The sequence below is a fragment of the Ctenopharyngodon idella genome, chromosome 1 (assembly GCF_019924925.1).
Source record: "Ctenopharyngodon idella isolate HZGC_01 chromosome 1, HZGC01, whole genome shotgun sequence".
NCBI classification, from domain to species: Eukaryota; Metazoa; Chordata; class Actinopteri; order Cypriniformes; family Xenocyprididae; genus Ctenopharyngodon; species Ctenopharyngodon idella.
In genome coordinates, this window is record NC_067220.1 from 40504175 (window position 1) to 40524090 (window position 19916).

The 19916-nt window shown below is 42.4% G+C and overlaps 1 protein-coding gene across 1 annotated transcript; it reads left to right on the forward strand.

Moving 5' to 3' along the window:
* Positions 1-1204: 1204 nt before the first annotated feature.
* On the forward strand, positions 1205-18700 carry LOC127512232 (mucin-2-like; the record flags this gene model as incomplete). The annotated part of the gene is made up of 13 exons (XM_051892952.1): positions 1205-2140; positions 2183-2287; positions 3698-5149; positions 6794-7138; positions 7592-8101; positions 9056-9085; positions 9176-9850; positions 10001-10462; positions 10505-10879; positions 11033-11962; positions 13070-13802; positions 16234-16240; positions 17722-18700. Coding segments are annotated over 13 exons (7539 nt in total), but the record flags the coding sequence as incomplete, so codon positions are not given.
* Between the last annotated feature and the right edge of the window lie 1216 nt (positions 18701-19916).

Consider the following 19916-nt stretch of genomic DNA (forward strand, 5'->3'; position numbering starts at 1 on the left):
TAGTGCTGAAGCATCCAACACTAGTGTAGCAGAAACATCTACAACAGCAATAGATGTCGCCACAATCACAACAACAACAACAACAATGCCCTTTACAATCACAACAACACTTGGTGAATCCTCCACCAGTTCATTAGACACCACAAAAGAATCACAAACAACATTGTCAACTTTAATGACTCAATCTTCGACTGCATTTGAAAGCACAACTGTGAGTACAAATGAAACAAATACAACAGCCACTACAACAGAATCAACATCAGCCACAACAACTGAAAGCACAACTGTTGGTACGACTGAGACAACTACACCAGCCACAACAACTGAGAGCACAACTGTTAGTACAACTGAGACAACTACACCAGAACAACCAACAACAACAACAGAATCTTCAACAGCAACAACAACTGAGAGCGCAACTGTTAGGACATCTGAAACATCTATACCAGCACCAATAATAACAGAATCAGCAACAGCCACGACACCAGAGACCACAAATGTTAGTACAACTGAAACAACCACACCAGATAAAACAACTGAGAGTACAACTGAAACAACAACACCAGCCACAAAAACTGAGAGTAACACTGTTAGTACAGCTGAAACAACTACACCAGCCACAACAACTGAGAGCACAATTGTTAGTACAGCTGAAACAACTACACCAGCCACAATAACTGAGAGCACAACTGTTAGTACAACTGAAACCACTACACCAGCCACAACAACTGAGAGCACAACTGTTAGTACAACTGAAACAACTACACCAACCACAACAACAGAATCAACATCAGCCACAACAACTGAGAGCACAACTGTTAGAACAACTGAAACACCTACACCAACCACAACAACAGAATCAACATCAGCCACAACAACTGAGAGCACAACGGTTAGTACAACAGAAACAAGTACACCAGCCACAACAACTGAGAGCACAACTGTTAGTACAACTGAGACAACTACACCAGAACAACCAACAACAACAACAGAATCTTCAACAGCAACAACAACTGAGAGCGCAACTGTTAGGACATCTGAAACATCTACACCAGCACCAATAATAACAGAATCAGCAACAGCCACGACACCTGAGACCACAAATGTTAGTACAACTGAAATAACCACACCAGCCACAACAACTGAGAGCACAACTGTTATTACAACTGAGACAACTACACCAGCCACAACAACTGAGAGCACAACTGTTAATACAACTGAAACAACTACACCAGCCACAACAACTGAGAGCACAACTGTTAGTACAACTGAAACCACTATACCAGCCACAACAACTGAGAGGACAACTGTTAGTACAACTGAAACAACTACACCAACCACAACAACAAAATCAACATCAGCCACAACAACTGAGAGCACAACTGTTAGTACAACTGAAACAACTACACTAACCACAAAAACAGAATCAACATCAGCAACAACAACTGAGAGCACAACTGATAGTACAACTGAAACAACCACACCAGCCACAACAACTGACAGCACAACTACACCAGCCACAACAACTGAGAGCACAAGGGTTAGTACAACTGAAACAAGTACACCAGCCACAACAACTGAGAGCACAACGGTTAGTACAACTGAGGCAACTACACCAGAACAACCAACAAAAACAACAGAATCTTCAACAGCAACAACAACTGAGAGCACAACTGTTAGTACAACTGAAACAAACACACCAGCCACAACAACTGAGAATACAACTGTTAGTACAACTGAAACAACAACACCAGCCACAACAACTGAGAGCACAACTGTTATTACAACTGAAACAACTACACCAGCCACAACAACTGAGAGCACAACTGATAGTACAACTGAAACAACCACACCAGCCACAACAACTGAGAGCACAACGGTTAGTACAACTGAAACAAGTACACCAGCCACAACAACAGAATCAACATCAGCCACAACAACTGAGAGCACAACGGTTAGAACAACTGAAACAAGTACACCAGCCACAACAACTGAGAGCACAACTGTTAGTACAACTGAGACAACTACACCAGAACAACCAACAACAACAACAGAATCTTCAACAGCAACAACAACTGAGAGCACAACTGATAGTACAACTGAAACAACCACACCAGCCACAACAACTGAGAGCACAACTGTTATTACATCTGAAATAACTACACCAGCCAAAACAACTAAGAGCACAACTGTTAGTACAACTGAAACAACTACACCAGCCACAACAACTGAGAGCACAACTGTTAGTACAACTGAAACCACTACACCAGCCACAACAACTGAAAGCACAACTGTTAGTACAACTGAAATAACTACACCAACCACAACAACAGAATCAACATCAGCCACAACAACTGAGAGCACAAGTGTTAGTACAACTACACCAGCCACAACAACTGAGAGCACAACTGTTAGTACAACTGAGACAACTACACCAGCACCACCAACAACAACAACAGAATCTTCAACAGCTACAAAAACTGAGAGCACAACTGTTAGTAGATCTGAAACATCTACACCAGCACCAATAATAACAGAATCAGCAACAGCCACGACAACTGAGAGCACAACTGTTAGTACAACTGAAACAACCACACCAGCCACAACAACTGAGAGCACAACTGTCAGTACAACTGAAACTGCTCCAGCCACAACAACTGAGAGCACAACTGTTAGTACAACTGAGACAACTACACCAACCCCGACAACAGAATCAACATCAGCAACAACAACTGAGAGCACAACTGTTAGTACAACTGAGACAACTACACCAGCTACAACAGCTAAGCGCACTACTGTTAGTACAACTGAAACAACTACACCAGACACAACAACTGAGAGCACAACTGTTAGTACAACTGAAACAACTACACCAACTACAACAAAAGAATCCACATCTGCCACAACAACTGAGAGCACAACTGTTAGTACAACTGAAACAACCACACCAGCCACAACAACTGAGAGCACAACTGTTAGTACAACTGAAACAACTACACCAGCCACAACAACTGAGAGCACAACTGAAACAACTACACCAACCACAACAACTGAGACCACAACTGTTAGTACAACTGAAACAAACACACCAGCCACAACAACTGAGAGCACAACTCTTAGTACAACTGAAACAACTACACCAACCACAACAACAGAATCAACATCAGCCACAACACCTGAGAGCACAACTGTTAGTACAACTGAAACAACTACACCAACCACAACAACAGAATCAACATCGGCCACAACATCTGAGAGTACAACTGAATCAACTACACCAGCCACAACAACTGAGAGCACAACTGTTAGTACAACTGAAACAAATACACCAACCACAACAACAGAATCAACATCAGCCACAACAACTGAGAGCACAACTGTTAGTACAACTGAAACAACTACACCAACTACAACAACAGAATCAACATCAGCCACAACAACTGAGAGCACAACTGTTAGTACAACGGAAACAACTACACCAACCACAACAAGAGAATCAACCTCAGCCACAACAACTGAGAGTACAACTGTTAGTACAACTACACCAGCGACAACAACTGAGAGCACAACTGTTAGTACAACTGAAACAACTACACCAGCCACAACAACTGAGAGGACAATTGTTAGTACAACTGAGACAACTACACCAGCACCACCAACAACAACAACAGAATCTTCAACATCAACAACAACTGAGAGCACAACTGTTAGTACATCTGAAACATCTACACCAGCACCAATAATAACAGAATCTGCAACAGCCACGACAACTGAGAGCACAACTGTCAGTACAACTGAAACAACTACACCAACCCCAACAATAGAATCAACATCAGCCACAACAGCTAAGAGCACAACTGTTAGTACAACTGAAGCAACTACACCAGCCACAACAACTGAGAGCACACCTGTTAGTACAACTGAAACAACTACACCAACCACAAAAACAGAATCAACATCAGCCACAACAACTGAGAGCACAACTTTCAGTACAACTGAAAAAACTACACCAACCACAACAACAGAATCAACACGAGCCGCAACAACTGAAAGCACAACTGAAACAACTACACCAGCCACAACAAATGAGAGCATAACTGTTAGTACAACTGAAACAACTACACCAACCACAACAACAGAATCAACATCAGCCACAACAACTGAGAGCACAACTGTGAGTACAACTGAAACAACTACACCAACCACAACAACAGAATCAACACCAGCCACAACAACTGAAAGCAAAACTGTTAGTACAACTGAAACAACTACACCAACCACAACAACAGAATCAACATCAGCCACAACAACTGAGAGCACAACTGATAGTACAACTGAAAAAACCACACCAGCCACAACAACTGAGAGCACAACTGAAACAACTACACCAACCATAACAACTGAGACCACAACTGTTAGTACAACTGAAACAACCACACCAGCCATAACAACTGAGAGCACAACTCTTAGTACAACTGAAATAAGTACACCAGCCACAACAACTGAGAGCACAACTGTTAGTACAACTGAAACCACTACACCAGCCACAACAACTGAGAGCACAACTGTTAGTACAACTGAAACAACTACACCAACCACAACAACAGAATCAACACCAGCCACAACAACTGAAAGCACAACTGTTAGTACAACTGAAACAACTACATCAACCACAACAACAGAATCAACATCAGCCACAACAGCTGAGAGCACGACTGATAGTACAACTGAAACAACCACACCAGCCACAACAACTGAGAGCGCAACTGTTAGTACAACTGAAACAACTACACCAGCCACAACAACTGAGAGCACAACCGAAACAACTACACCAACCACAACAACTGAGAGAACAACTGTGAGTACAACTGAAACAACTACACCAGCCACAACAACTGAGAGCACAACTGTTAGTACAACTGAAACAACTACACCAACCACAACAACAGAATCAACCTCAGCCACAACAACTGTTAGTACAACTGAAACAACTACACCAGCCACAACAACTGAGAGGACAACTGTTACTACAACTGAAACAACTACACCAGCCACAACAACTGAGAGCACAACTGTTAGTACAACTGAAACAACTACACCAACCACAACAACAGAATCAACATCAGCCACAAGAACTGAGAGCACAAATGTTAGTACAACTGAAACAACTACACCAGCCACAACAACTGAGAGCACAACTGTTAGTACAACTGAAACAACTACACCAACCACAACAAGAGAATCAACATCAGCCACAACAACTGAGAGCACAACTGTGAGTACAACTGAAACAACTACACCAGCCACAACAACTGAGAGCACAACTGAAACAACTACACCAACCACAACAACTGAGACCACAACTGTTAGTACAAATGAAACAACTACACCAGCTACAACAACTGAGAGCACAACTGTTAGTACAACTGAGACAACTACACCAACCTCAACAACAACCACAACAACAGAATCAACCTCAGCCACAACAACTGAGAGTACAACTGTTAGTACAACTACACCAGCGACAAAAACTGAGAGCACAACTGTTAGTACAACTGAAACAACTACACCAGCCACAACAACTGAGAGGACAACTGTTAGTACAACTGAGACAACTACACCAGCACCACCAACAACAACAACAACAGAATCTTCAACATCAACAACAACTGAGAGCACAACTGTTAGTACAACTGAAACAACCACACCAGACACAACAACTGAGAGCACAACTGTCACTACTACTGAAACAACTACACCAGCCACAACAACTGAGATCACAACTGTTAGTACAACTGAGACAACTACACCAAACCCAACAATAGAATCAACATCAGCCACAACAACTGAAAGCACAACTGTTAGTACACCTGAAACAACTACACCAGCCACAACAACTGAGAGCACAACTGTTAGTACAAGTGAGACAACTACAACTGCCACAACAACTGAGATCACAACTGTTAGTACAACTGAGACAACTACACCAACCACAACAACAGAACCAACATCAGCCACAACAACTGAAAGCACAACTATTAGTACAACTGAAACAACTACACCAACCACAAAAACAGAATCAACATCAGCCACAACAACTGAGAGCACAACTTTCAGTACAACTGAAACAACTACACCAACCACAACAACAGAATCAACACCAGCCACAACAACTGAAATCACAACTGAAACCACTACACCAGCCACAACAACTGAGAACACAACTTTCAGTACAACTGAAACAACTACACCAACCACAACAACAGAATCAACACCAGCCACAACAACTAAAAGCACAACTGTTAGTACAACTGAAACAACTACACCAACCACAACAACAGAATCAACATCAGCCACAACAACTGAGAGCACAACTGTTAGTACAACTGAAACAACCACACCAGCCACAAGTGAGAGCACAACTGTTAGTACAACTGAATCAACTACACCAGCCACAACGACTGAGATCACAACTGTTAGTACAACTGAAACAACTACACCAAACACAACAACAGAATCAACATCAGCCACAACAACTGAGAGCACAACTGTTAGTAAAACTGAAACAACTACACCAACCACAACAACAGAATCAACATCAGCCACAAAAACTGAGAGCACAACTGTTAGTACAACTGAGACAACTACACCAACCACAACAACAGAATCAACATCAGCCACAACAACTGAAAGCACAACTGTTAGTACAACTGAAACAACTACACCAACCACAACAAGAGAATCAACATCAGCCACAATAACTGAGAGCACAACTGTTAGTACAACTGAAACAACTACACCAGCCACAACAACTGAGAGCACAACTGAAACAACTACACCAACCACAACAACTGAGAGCAAAACTGTTAGTACAACTGAGACAACTACACCAGCCACAACAACTGAGAGCACAACTGTTAGTACAACTGAGACAACTACAACTGCCACAACAACTGAGATCACAACTGTTAGTACAACTGAGACAACTACACCAAACACAACAACAGAACCAAGATCAGCCACAACTGAGACCACAACTGTTAGTACAACTGAAACAACTACACCAGCCACAACTGAGAGCACAACTGTTAGTACAACTGAGACAACTACACCAGCCACAACAACTGAGAGCACTACTGTTAGTAAAACTGAAACAACTACACCAGCGACAACAACTGAGAGCAAAACTGTTAGTACAACTGAAACAACTACACCAGCCACAACAACAGAGAGCACAACTGTTAGTACAACTGCACCAGCGACAACAACTGAGAGCACAACTGTTAGTACAACCGAAACAACTACACCAACCACAACAACAGAATCAACCTCAGCCACAACAACTGTTAGTACAACTGAAACAACTACACCAGCACCAATAATAACAGAATCTGCAACAGCCACGACAACTGAGAGCACAACTGTTAGTACAACTGAAACAACCACACCAGACACAAAAATTGAGAGCACAACTGTCAGTACAACTGAAAAAACTACACCAGCCACAACAACTGAGATCACAACTGTTAGTACAACTGAGACAACTACACCTGCCACAACAACTGAGATCACAACTGTTAGTACAACTGAGACAACTACTCCAACCACAACAACAGAACCAACATCAGCCACAACAACTGAGAGCACAACTGTTAGTACAACTGAGACAACTACACCAACCACAACAACAGAATCAACATCAGCCACAACAACTGAGAGCACAACTGTTAGTACAACTGAAACAACTACACCAGCCACAACAACCGAGAGCACAACTGTTAGTACAACTGAAACAACTACACCAACCACAACAACAGAATCAACATCAGCCACAACAACTGAGAGCACAACTGTTAGTACAACTGAAACAACTACACCAACCACAATAACAGAATCAACATCAGCCACAACAACTGAAAGCACAACTGTTAGTACAACTGAAACAACTAAACCAGCCACAACAACTGAGAGCACAACTGAAACAACTACACCAACCACAACAACTGAGAGAACAACTGTGAGTACAACTGAAACAACGACACCAGCCACAACAACTGAGAGCACAACTGTTAGTACAACTGAAACAACTACACCAACCACAACAACAGAATCAACCTCAGCCACAACAACTGTTAGTACAAATGAAACAACTACACCAGCCACAACAACTGAGAGGACAACTGTTACTACAACTGAGACAACTACACCAGAACCACCACCAACAACAACAGAATCTTCAACATCAACAAAAACTGAGAGCACAAATGTTAGTACATCTGAAACATCTACACCAGCACCAATAATAACAGAATCTGCAACAGCCATGACAACTGAGAGCACAACTGTTAGTACAACTGAAACAACCACACCAGAAACAAAAACTGAGAGCACAACTGTCAGTACAACTGAAACAACTACACCAGCCACAACAACTGAGATCACAACTGTTAGTACAACTGAGACAACTACACCTGCCACAACAACTGAGATCACAACTGTTAGTACAACTGAGACAACTACACCAACCACAACAACAGAACCAACATCAGCCACAACAACTGAAAGCACAACTATTAGTACAACTGAAACAACTACACCAACCACAAAAACAGAATCAACATCAGCCACAACAACTGAGAGCACAACTTTCAGTACAACTGAAACAACTACACCAACCACAACAACAGAATCAACACCAGCCACAACAACTGAAATCACAACTGAAACCACTACACCAGCCACAACAACTGAGAACACAACTTTCAGTACAACTGAAACAACTACACCAACCACAACAACAGAATCAACACCAGCCACAACAACTAAAAGCACAACTGTTAGTACAACTGAAACAACTACACCAACCACAACAACAGAATCAACATCAGCCACAACAACTGAGAGCACAACTGTTAGTACAACTGAAACAACCACACCAGCCACAAGTGAGAGCACAACTGTTAGTACAACTGAATCAACTACACCAGCCACAACGACTGAGATCACAACTGTTAGTACAACTGAAACAACTACACCAAACACAACAACAGAATCAACATCAGCCACAACAACTGAGAGCACAACTGTTAGTAAAACTGAAACAACTACACCAACCACAACAACAGAATCAACATCAGCCACAAAAACTGAGAGCACAACTGTTAGTACAACTGAGACAACTACACCAACCACAACAACAGAATCAACATCAGCCACAACAACTGAAAGCACAACTGTTAGTACAACTGAAACAACTACACCAACCACAACAAGAGAATCAACATCAGCCACAATAACTGAGAGCACAACTGTTAGTACAACTGAAACAACTACACCAGCCACAACAACTGAGAGCACAACTGAAACAACTACACCAACCACAACAACTGAGAGCAAAACTGTTAGTACAACTGAGACAACTACACCAGCCACAACAACTGAGAGCACAACTGTTAGTACAACTGAGACAACTACAACTGCCACAACAACTGAGATCACAACTGTTAGTACAACTGAGACAACTACACCAAACACAACAACAGAACCAAGATCAGCCACAACTGAGACCACAACTGTTAGTACAACTGAAACAACTACACCAGCCACAACTGAGAGCACAACTGTTAGTACAACTGAGACAACTACACCAGCCACAACAACTGAGAGCACTACTGTTAGTAAAACTGAAACAACTACACCAGCGACAACAACTGAGAGCAAAACTGTTAGTACAACTGAAACAACTACACCAGCCACAACAACAGAGAGCACAACTGTTAGTACAACTGCACCAGCGACAACAACTGAGAGCACAACTGTTAGTACAACTGAAACAACTACACCAACCACAACAACAGAATCAACCTCAGCCACAACAACTGTTAGTACAACTGAAACAACTACACCAGCACCAATAATAACAGAATCTGCAACAGCCACGACAACTGAGAGCACAACTGTTAGTACAACTGAAACAACCACACCAGACACAAAAATTGAGAGCACAACTGTCAGTACAACTGAAAAAACTACACCAGCCACAACAACTGAGATCACAACTGTTAGTACAACTGAGACAACTACACCTGCCACAACAACTGAGATCACAACTGTTAGTACAACTGAGACAACTACTCCAACCACAACAACAGAACCAACATCAGCCACAACAACTGAGAGCACAACTGTTAGTACAACTGAGACAACTACACCAACCACAACAACAGAATCAACATCAGCCACAACAACTGAGAGCACAACTGTTAGTACAACTGAAACAACTACACCAGCCACAACAACCGAGAGCACAACTGTTAGTACAACTGAAACAACTACACCAACCACAACAACAGAATCAACATCAGCCACAACAACTGAGAGCACAACTGTTAGTACAACTGAAACAACTACACCAACCACAATAACAGAATCAACATCAGCCACAACAACTGAAAGCACAACTGTTAGTACAACTGAAACAACTAAACCAGCCACAACAACTGAGAGCACAACTGAAACAACTACACCAACCACAACAACTGAGAGAACAACTGTGAGTACAACTGAAACAACGACACCAGCCACATCAACTGAGAGCACAACTGTTAGTACAACTGAAACAACTACACCAACCACAACAACAGAATCAACCTCAGCCACAACAACTGTTAGTACAAATGAAACAACTACACCAGCCACAACAACTGAGAGGACAACTGTTACTACAACTGAGACAACTACACCAGAACCACCACCAACAACAACAGAATCTTCAACATCAACAAAAACTGAGAGCACAAATGTTAGTACATCTGAAACATCTACACCAGCACCAATAATAACAGAATCTGCAACAGCCATGACAACTGAGAGCACAACTGTTAGTACAACTGAAACAACCACACCAGAAACAAAAACTGAGAGCACAACTGTCAGTACAACTGAAACAACTACACCAGCCACAACAACTGAGATCACAACTGTTAGTACAACTGAGACAACTACACCTGCCACAACAACTGAGATCACAACTGTTAGTACAACTGAGACAACTACACCAACCACAACAACAGAACCAACATCAGCCACAACAACTGAGAGCACAACTGTTAGTACAACTACACCAGCGACAACAACTCAGAGCACAACTGTTAGTACAACTGAAACAACCACACCAGCCACAACAACTGAGAGCACAACTGTTAGTACAACTGAGACAACTACACCAACCACAACAACAGAATCAACATCAGCCACAACAACTGAGAGCACAACTGTTAGTACAACTGAGACAACTACACCAACCACAACAACAGAATCAACATCAGCCACAACAACTGAGAGCACAACTGTTAGTACAACTGAAACAACTACACCAGCCACAACAACTGAGAGCACAACTGTTAGTACAACTGAGACAACTACACCAACCACAACAACAGAATCAACATCAGCCACAACAACTGAGAGCATAACAGTTAGTACAACTGAGACAACTACACCAACCACAACAACAGAACCAACATCAGCCACAACAACTCAGAGCACTACTGTTAGTACAACTGAAACTACACCAGACACAACAACTGAGAGCACAACTGTTAGTACAACTGAAACAACTATACCAACTACAACAACCGAATCAACATCAGCCACAACAACTGAGAGCACAACTGTTAGTACAACTGAAACAACCACACTAGCCACAACAACTGAGAGCACAACTCTTAGTACAACTGAAACAACTACACCAGCCACAACAACTGAGACCACAACTGTTAGTACAACCGAGACAACTACACCAGCCACAACAACTGAGAGCACAACTGTTAGTACAACTGAGACAACTACACCAACCACAACAACAACAACAACAACAACAGAATCAACATCAGCCACAACAACTGAGAGCACAACTGTTAGTACAACTGAAACAACTACACCAGCCACAACAACTGAGAGCACAACTGTTAGTACAACTGAGACAACTACACCAACCACAACAACAGAATCAACATCAGCCACAACAACTGAGAGCACAACTGTTAGTACAACTGAAACAACTACACCAGCCACAACTGAGAGCACAACTGTTAGTTCAACTGAGACAACTACACCAGCCACAACAACTGAGAGCACAACTGTTATTACAACTGAAATAACTACACCAGCCACAACAACTGAGAGCACAACTGAAACAACTACACCAACCACAATAACTGAGGCCACAACTGTTAGTACAACTGAAACAACCACACCAGCCACAACAACTGAGAGCACAACTCTTAGTACAAATGAAACCACTACACCAGCCACAACAACTGAGAGCACAACTGTTAGTACAACTGAAACAACTACACCAACCACAACAACAGAATCAACATCAGCCACAACAACTGAGAGCACAACTGTTAGTACAACTACACCAGCGACAACAACTCAGAGCACAACTTTTAGTACAACTGAAACAACCACACCAGCAACAACAACTGAGAGCACAACTGTTAATACAACTGAGACAACTACACCAACCACAACAACAACAACAGAATCAACATCAGCCACAACAATTGAGAGCACAACTGTTAGTACAACTGAGACAACTACACCAACCACAACAACAACAACAGAATCAACATCAGCCACAACAACTGAGAGCACAACTGTTAGTACAACTGAAACAACTACACCAGCCACAACAACTGAGAGCACAACTGTTAGTACAACTGAGGCAACTACACCAACCACAACAACAGAATCAACATCAGCCACAAAAACTGAGAGCACAACTGTTAGTACAACTGAAACAACTACACCAGCCACAACTGAGAGCACAACTGTTAGTTCAACTGACACAAATACACCAGCCACAACAACTGAGAGCACAACTGAAACAACTACACCAACCACAACAACTGAGACCACAACTGTTAGTACAACCGAGACAACTACACCAGCCACAACAACTGAGAGCACAACTGTTAGTACAACTGAAACAACCACACCAGCCACAACAACTGAAAGCACAACTGTTAGTACAACTGAAACAACTACACCAGCCACAACTGAGAGCACAACTGTTATTACAACTGAAATAACTACATCAGCCACAACAACTGAGAGCACAACTGAAACAACGACACCAACCACAACAACTGAGACCACAACTGTTAGTACAACTGAAACAACCACACCAGCCACAACAACTGAGAGCACAACTGTTAGTACAACTGAAACAACTACACCAACCACAACAACAGAATCAACAGAATCAACATCAGCCACAACAACTGAGAGCACAACTGTTAGTACAACTACACCAGCCACAACAACAGAGAGATCAACTGTTAGTACAACTGAAACAACCACACCAGCCACAACAACTGAGAGCACAACTGTAAATACAACTGAGACAACTACACCAACCACAACAACAACAACAGAATCAACATCAGCCACAACAACTGAGAGCACAACTGTTAGTACAACTGAAACATCTACACCAGCCACAACAACTGAGAGCACAACTGTTAGTACAACTGAGACAACTATACCAGCCACAACAACAGAATCAACATCAGCCACAACTACTGAGAGCACAACTGTTAGTACAACTGAAACAACTACACCAGCCACAACAACTGAGAGCACAAATGAAACAACTACACCAGCCAGAACAACTGAGAGCACAACTGTTAGTACAACTGAAACAACCACGCCAGCCACAACAACTGAGAGCACAACTATTAGTACAACTGAAACAACTACACCAGCCACAACAACTGAGAGCACAACTGTTAGTACAATTGAAACAACTACACCAACCACAACAACAGAATCAACCTCAGCCACAACAACTGTTAGTACAACTGAAACAACTACACCAGCCACAACAACTGAGAGGACAACTGTTACTACAACTGAGACAACTACACCAGCACCACCAACAACAACAACAGAATCTTCAACATCAAAAAAAACTGAGAGCACAACTGTTAGTACATCTGAAACATCTACACCAGCACCAATAATAACAGAATCTGCAACAGCCATGACAACTGAGAGCACAACTGTTAGTACAACTGAAACAACCACACCAGACACAAAAACTGAGAGCACAACTGTCAGTACAACTGAACCAACTACACCAGCCACAACAACTGAGATCACAACTGTTAGTACAACTGAGACAACTACACCTGCCACAACAACTGAGATCACAACTGTTAGTACAACTGAGACAACTACACCAACCACAACAACAGAACCAACATCAGCCACAACAACTGAGAGCACAACTGTTAGTACAACTGAAACAACCACACCAGCCACAACAACTGAGAGCACAACTGTTAGTACAACTGAAACAACCACACCAGCCACAACAACTGAGAGCACAACTGTTAGTACAACTGAGACAACTACACCAACCACAACAACAGAATCAACATCAGCCACAACAATTGAGAGCACAACTGTTAGTACAACTGAGACAACTACACCAACCACAACAACAGAATCAACATCAGCCACAACAACTGAGAGCACAACTGTTAGTACAACTGAGACAACTACACCAACCACAACAACAGAACCAACATCAGCCACAACAACTCAGAGCACTACTGTTAGTACAACTGAAACTACACCAGACACAACAACTGAGAGCACAACTGTTAGTACAACTGAAACAACTATACCAACTACAACAACAGAATCAACATCAGCCACAACAACTGAGAGCACAACTGTTAGTACAACTGAAACAACCACACTAGCCACAACAACTGAGAGCACAACTCTTAGTACAACTGAAACAACTACACCAGCCACAACAACTGAGACCACAACTGTTAGTACAACCGAGACAACTACACCAGCCACAACAACTGAGAGCACAACTGTTAGTACAACTGAGACAACTACACCAACCACAACAACAACAACAGAATCAACATCAGCCACAACAACTGAGAGCACAACTGTTAGTACAACTGAAACAACTACACCAGCCACAACAACTGAGAGCACAACTGTTAGTACAACTGAGACAACTACACCAACCACAACAACAGAATCAACATCAGCCACAACAACTGAGAGCACAACTGTTAGTACAACTGAAACAACTACACCAGCCACAACTGAGAGCACAACTGTTAGTTCAACTGAGACAACTACACCAGCCACAACAACTGAGAGCACAACTGTTATTACAACTGAAACAACTACACCAACCACAACTGAGAGCACAACTGTTAGTTCAACTGAAATAACTACACCAGCCACAACAACTGAGAGAACAACTGAAACAACTACACCAACCACAACAACTGAGACCACAACTGTTAGTACAACCGAGACAACTACACCAGCCACAACAACTGAGAGCACAACTGTTAGTACAACTGAAACAACCACACCAACCACAACAACAGAATCAACATCAGCCACAACAACTGAGAGCACAACTGTTAGTACAACTACACCAGCCACAACAACTGAGAGCACAACTGTTAGTACAACTGAAACAACCACACCAGCCACAACAACTGAGAGCACAACTGTAAATACAACTGAGACAACTACACCAACCACAACAACAACAACAGAATCAACATCAGCCACAACAACTGAGAGCACAACTGTTAGTACAACTGAAACATCTACACCAGCCACAACAACTGAGAGCACAACTGTTAGTACAACTGAGACAACTATACCAGCCACAACAACAGAATCAACATCAGCCACAACTACTGAGAGCACAACTGTTAGTACAACTGAAACAACTACACCAGCCACAACAACTGAGAGCACAAATGAAACAACTACACCAGCCAGAACAACTGAGAGCACAACTGTTAGTACAACTGAAACAACCACGCCAGCCACAACAACTGAGAGCACAACTATTAGTACAACTGAAACAACTACACCAGCCAGAACAACTGAGAGCACAACTGTTAGTACAACTGAAACAACTACACCAACCACAACAACAGAATCAACCTCAGCCACAACAACTGTTAGTACAACTGAAACAACTACACCAGCCACAACAACTGAGAGGACAACTGTTACTACAACTGAGACTACTACACCAGCACCACCAACAACAACAACAGAATCTTCAACATCAACAAAAACTGAGAGCACAACTGTTAGTACATCTGAAACATCTACACCAGCACCAATAATAACAGAATCTGCAACAGCCATGACAACTGAGAGCACAACTGTTAGTACAACTGAAACAACCACACCAGACACAAAAACTGAGAGCACAACTGTCAGTACAACTGAAACAACTACACCAGCCACAACAACTGAGATCACAACTTTTAGTACAACTGAGACAACTACACCTGCCACAACAACTGAGATCACAACTGTTAGTACAACTGAGACAACTACACCAACCACAACAACAGAACCAACATCAGCCACAACAACTGAGAGCACAACTGTTAGTACAACTACACCAGCGACAACAACTGAGAGCACAACTGTTAGTACAACTGAAACAACCACACCAGCCACAACAACTGAGAGCACAACTGTTAGTACAACTGAGACAACTACACCAACCACAACAACAGAATCAACATCAGCCACAACAATTGAGAGCACAACTGTTAGTACAACTGAGACAACTACACCAACCACAACAACAACAACAACAACAACAACAACAACAGAATCAACATCATCCACAACAACTGAGAGCACAACTGTTAGTACAACTGAAACAACTACACCAGCCACAACAACTGAGAGCACAACTGTTAGTACAACTGAGACAACTACACCAACCACAACAACAGAATCAACATCAGCCACAACAACTTTGAGCACAACTGTTAGTACAACTGAAACAACTACACCAGCCACAACTGAGAGCACAACTGTTAGTTCAACTGAGACAACTACACCAGCCACAACAACTGAGAGCACAACTGTTATTACAACTGAAACAACTACACCAACCACAACAACTGAGACCACAACTGTTAGTACAACCGAGACAACTACACCAGCCACAACAACTGAGAGCACAACTGTTAGTACAACTGAAACAACCACACCAGCCACAACAACTGAGAGCACAACTGTTAGTACAACTGAAACAACTACACCAACCACAACAACAGAATCAACATCAGCCACAACAACTGAGAGCACAACTGTTAGTACAACTACACCAGCGACAACAACTCAGAGCACAACTGTTAGTACAACTGAAACAACCACACCAGCCACAACAACTGAGAGCACAACTGTTAATACAACTGAGACAACTACACCAACCACAACAACAACAACAGAATCAACATCAGCCACAACAATTGAGAGCACAACTGTTAGTACAACTGAGACAACTACACCAACCACAACTGAGAGCACAACTGTTAGTTCAACTGAGACAACTACACCAGCCACAACAACTGAGAGCACAACTGAAACAACTACACCAACCACAACAACTGAGACCACAACTGTTAGTACAACCGAGACAACTACACCAGCCACAACAACTGAGAGCACAACTGTTAGTACAACTGAAACAACCACACCAGCCACAACAACTGAGAGCACAACTCTTAGTACATCTGAAACAACCACACCAGCCACAACAACTGAGACCACAACTGTTAGCACAACTGAAACCACTACACCAGCCACAACAACTGAGAGCACAACTGTTAGTACAACTGAAACAACTACACCAACCACAACAACAAAATCAACATCAGCCACAACAACTGAGAGCACAACTGTTAGTACAACTACACCAGCCACAACAACTGAGAGCACAACTGTTAGTACAACTGAAACAACCACACCAGCCACAACAACTGTGAGCACAACTGTTAATACAACTGAGACAACTACACCAACCACAACAACAACAACAGAATCAACATCAGCCACAACAACTGAGAGCACAACTGTTAGTACAACTGAAACATCTACACCAGCCACAACAACTGAGAGCACAACTGTTAGTACAACTGAGACAACTATACCAGCCACAACAACAGAATCAACATCAGCCACAACTACTGAGAGCACAACTGCTAGTACAACTGAAACAACTACACCAGCCACAACAACTGAGAGCACAAATGAAACAACTACACCAGCCAGAACAACTGAGAGCACAACTGTTAGTACAACTGAAAGCACAACTGTTAGTACAACTGAAACAACCACGCCAGCCACAACAACTGAGAGCACAACTATTAGTACAACTGAAACAACTACACCAGCCAGAACAACTGAGAGCACAACTGTTAGTACAACTGAAACAACTACACCAGCCACAACAACTGAGAGCACAACTGTTAGTACAACTGAAACTACTACACCAGCCACAACAACTGAGACCACAGCTGTTAGTACAACTGAGACAACTACACCAGCCACAGCAACTGAGAGCACAACTGTTAGTACAACTGAAACAACTACACCAGCACCACCAACAATAGAATCTTCAACAGCCACAACAACTGATAGCACATCTCTTAGTACAGCTGAAACAACTACACCAGCCACTACAACGGAATCAACATCAGCCACAACAAATGAGAGCACAACTGTTAGTACAACTGAAACAACTACACCAGCCACAACAACTGAGAGTACAACTGAAACAACTACACCAGCCACAACAACAGAATCAACATCAGCCACAACAACTGAGAGCACAACTGTTAGTACAACTGAAACAACCACACCAGCCACAACAACTGAGAGCACAACTCTTAGTACATCTGAAACAACCACACCAGCCACAACAACTGAGACCACAACTGTTAGCACAACTGAAACCACTACACCAGCCACAACAACTGAGAGCACAACTGTTAGTACAACTGAAACAACTACACCAACCACAACAACAAAATCAACATCAGCCACAACAACTGAGAGCACAACTGTTAGTACAACTACACCAGCCACAACAACTGAGAGCACAACTGTTAGTACAACTGAGACAACTATACCAGCCACAACAACAGAATCAACATCAGCCACAACTACTGAGAGCACAACTGTTAGTACAACTGAAACAACTACACCAGCCACAACAACTGAGAGCACAAATGAAACAACTACACCAGCCAGAACAACTGAGAGCACAACTGTTAGTACAACTGAAACAACCACGCCAGCCACAACAACTGAGAGCACAACTATTAGTACAACTGAAACAACTACACCAGCCAGAACAACTGAGAGCACAACTGTTAGTACAACTGAAACAACTACACCAGCCACAACAACTGAGAGCACAACTGTTAGTACAACTGAAACTACTACACCAGCCACAACAACTGAGACCACAGCTGTTAGTACAACTGAGACAACTACACCAGCCACAGCAACTGAGAGCACAACTGTTAGTACAACTGAAACAACTACACCAGCACCACCAACAATAGAATCTTCAACAGCCACAACAACTGATAGCACATCTCTTAGTACAGCTGAAACAACTACACCAGCCACTACAACGGAATCAACATCAGCCACAACAAATGAGAGCACAACTGTTAGTACAACTGAAACAACTACACCAGCCACAACAACTGAGAGTACAACTGAAACAACTACACCAGCCACAACAACAGAATCAACATCAGCCACAACAACTGAGAGCACAACTGTTAGAACAACTGAAACAACCACACCAACACTCTCACCAGTCACCACAACTTCATCATCTTCCTTCACAACTACTGCAAATCATAACGTGCGAGCAAAGCTGGAGTTTCGCTCTGTAGACACATTCGTAAATGAACTCAATAATACAAACTCCCAGGCTTTCAAGAACAGGGCTCAGCTTGTTATGGACATTGTAAGTTAAAACCCACTTACCATATTCACTCAGTTTTTCTTGATTAAAAGCA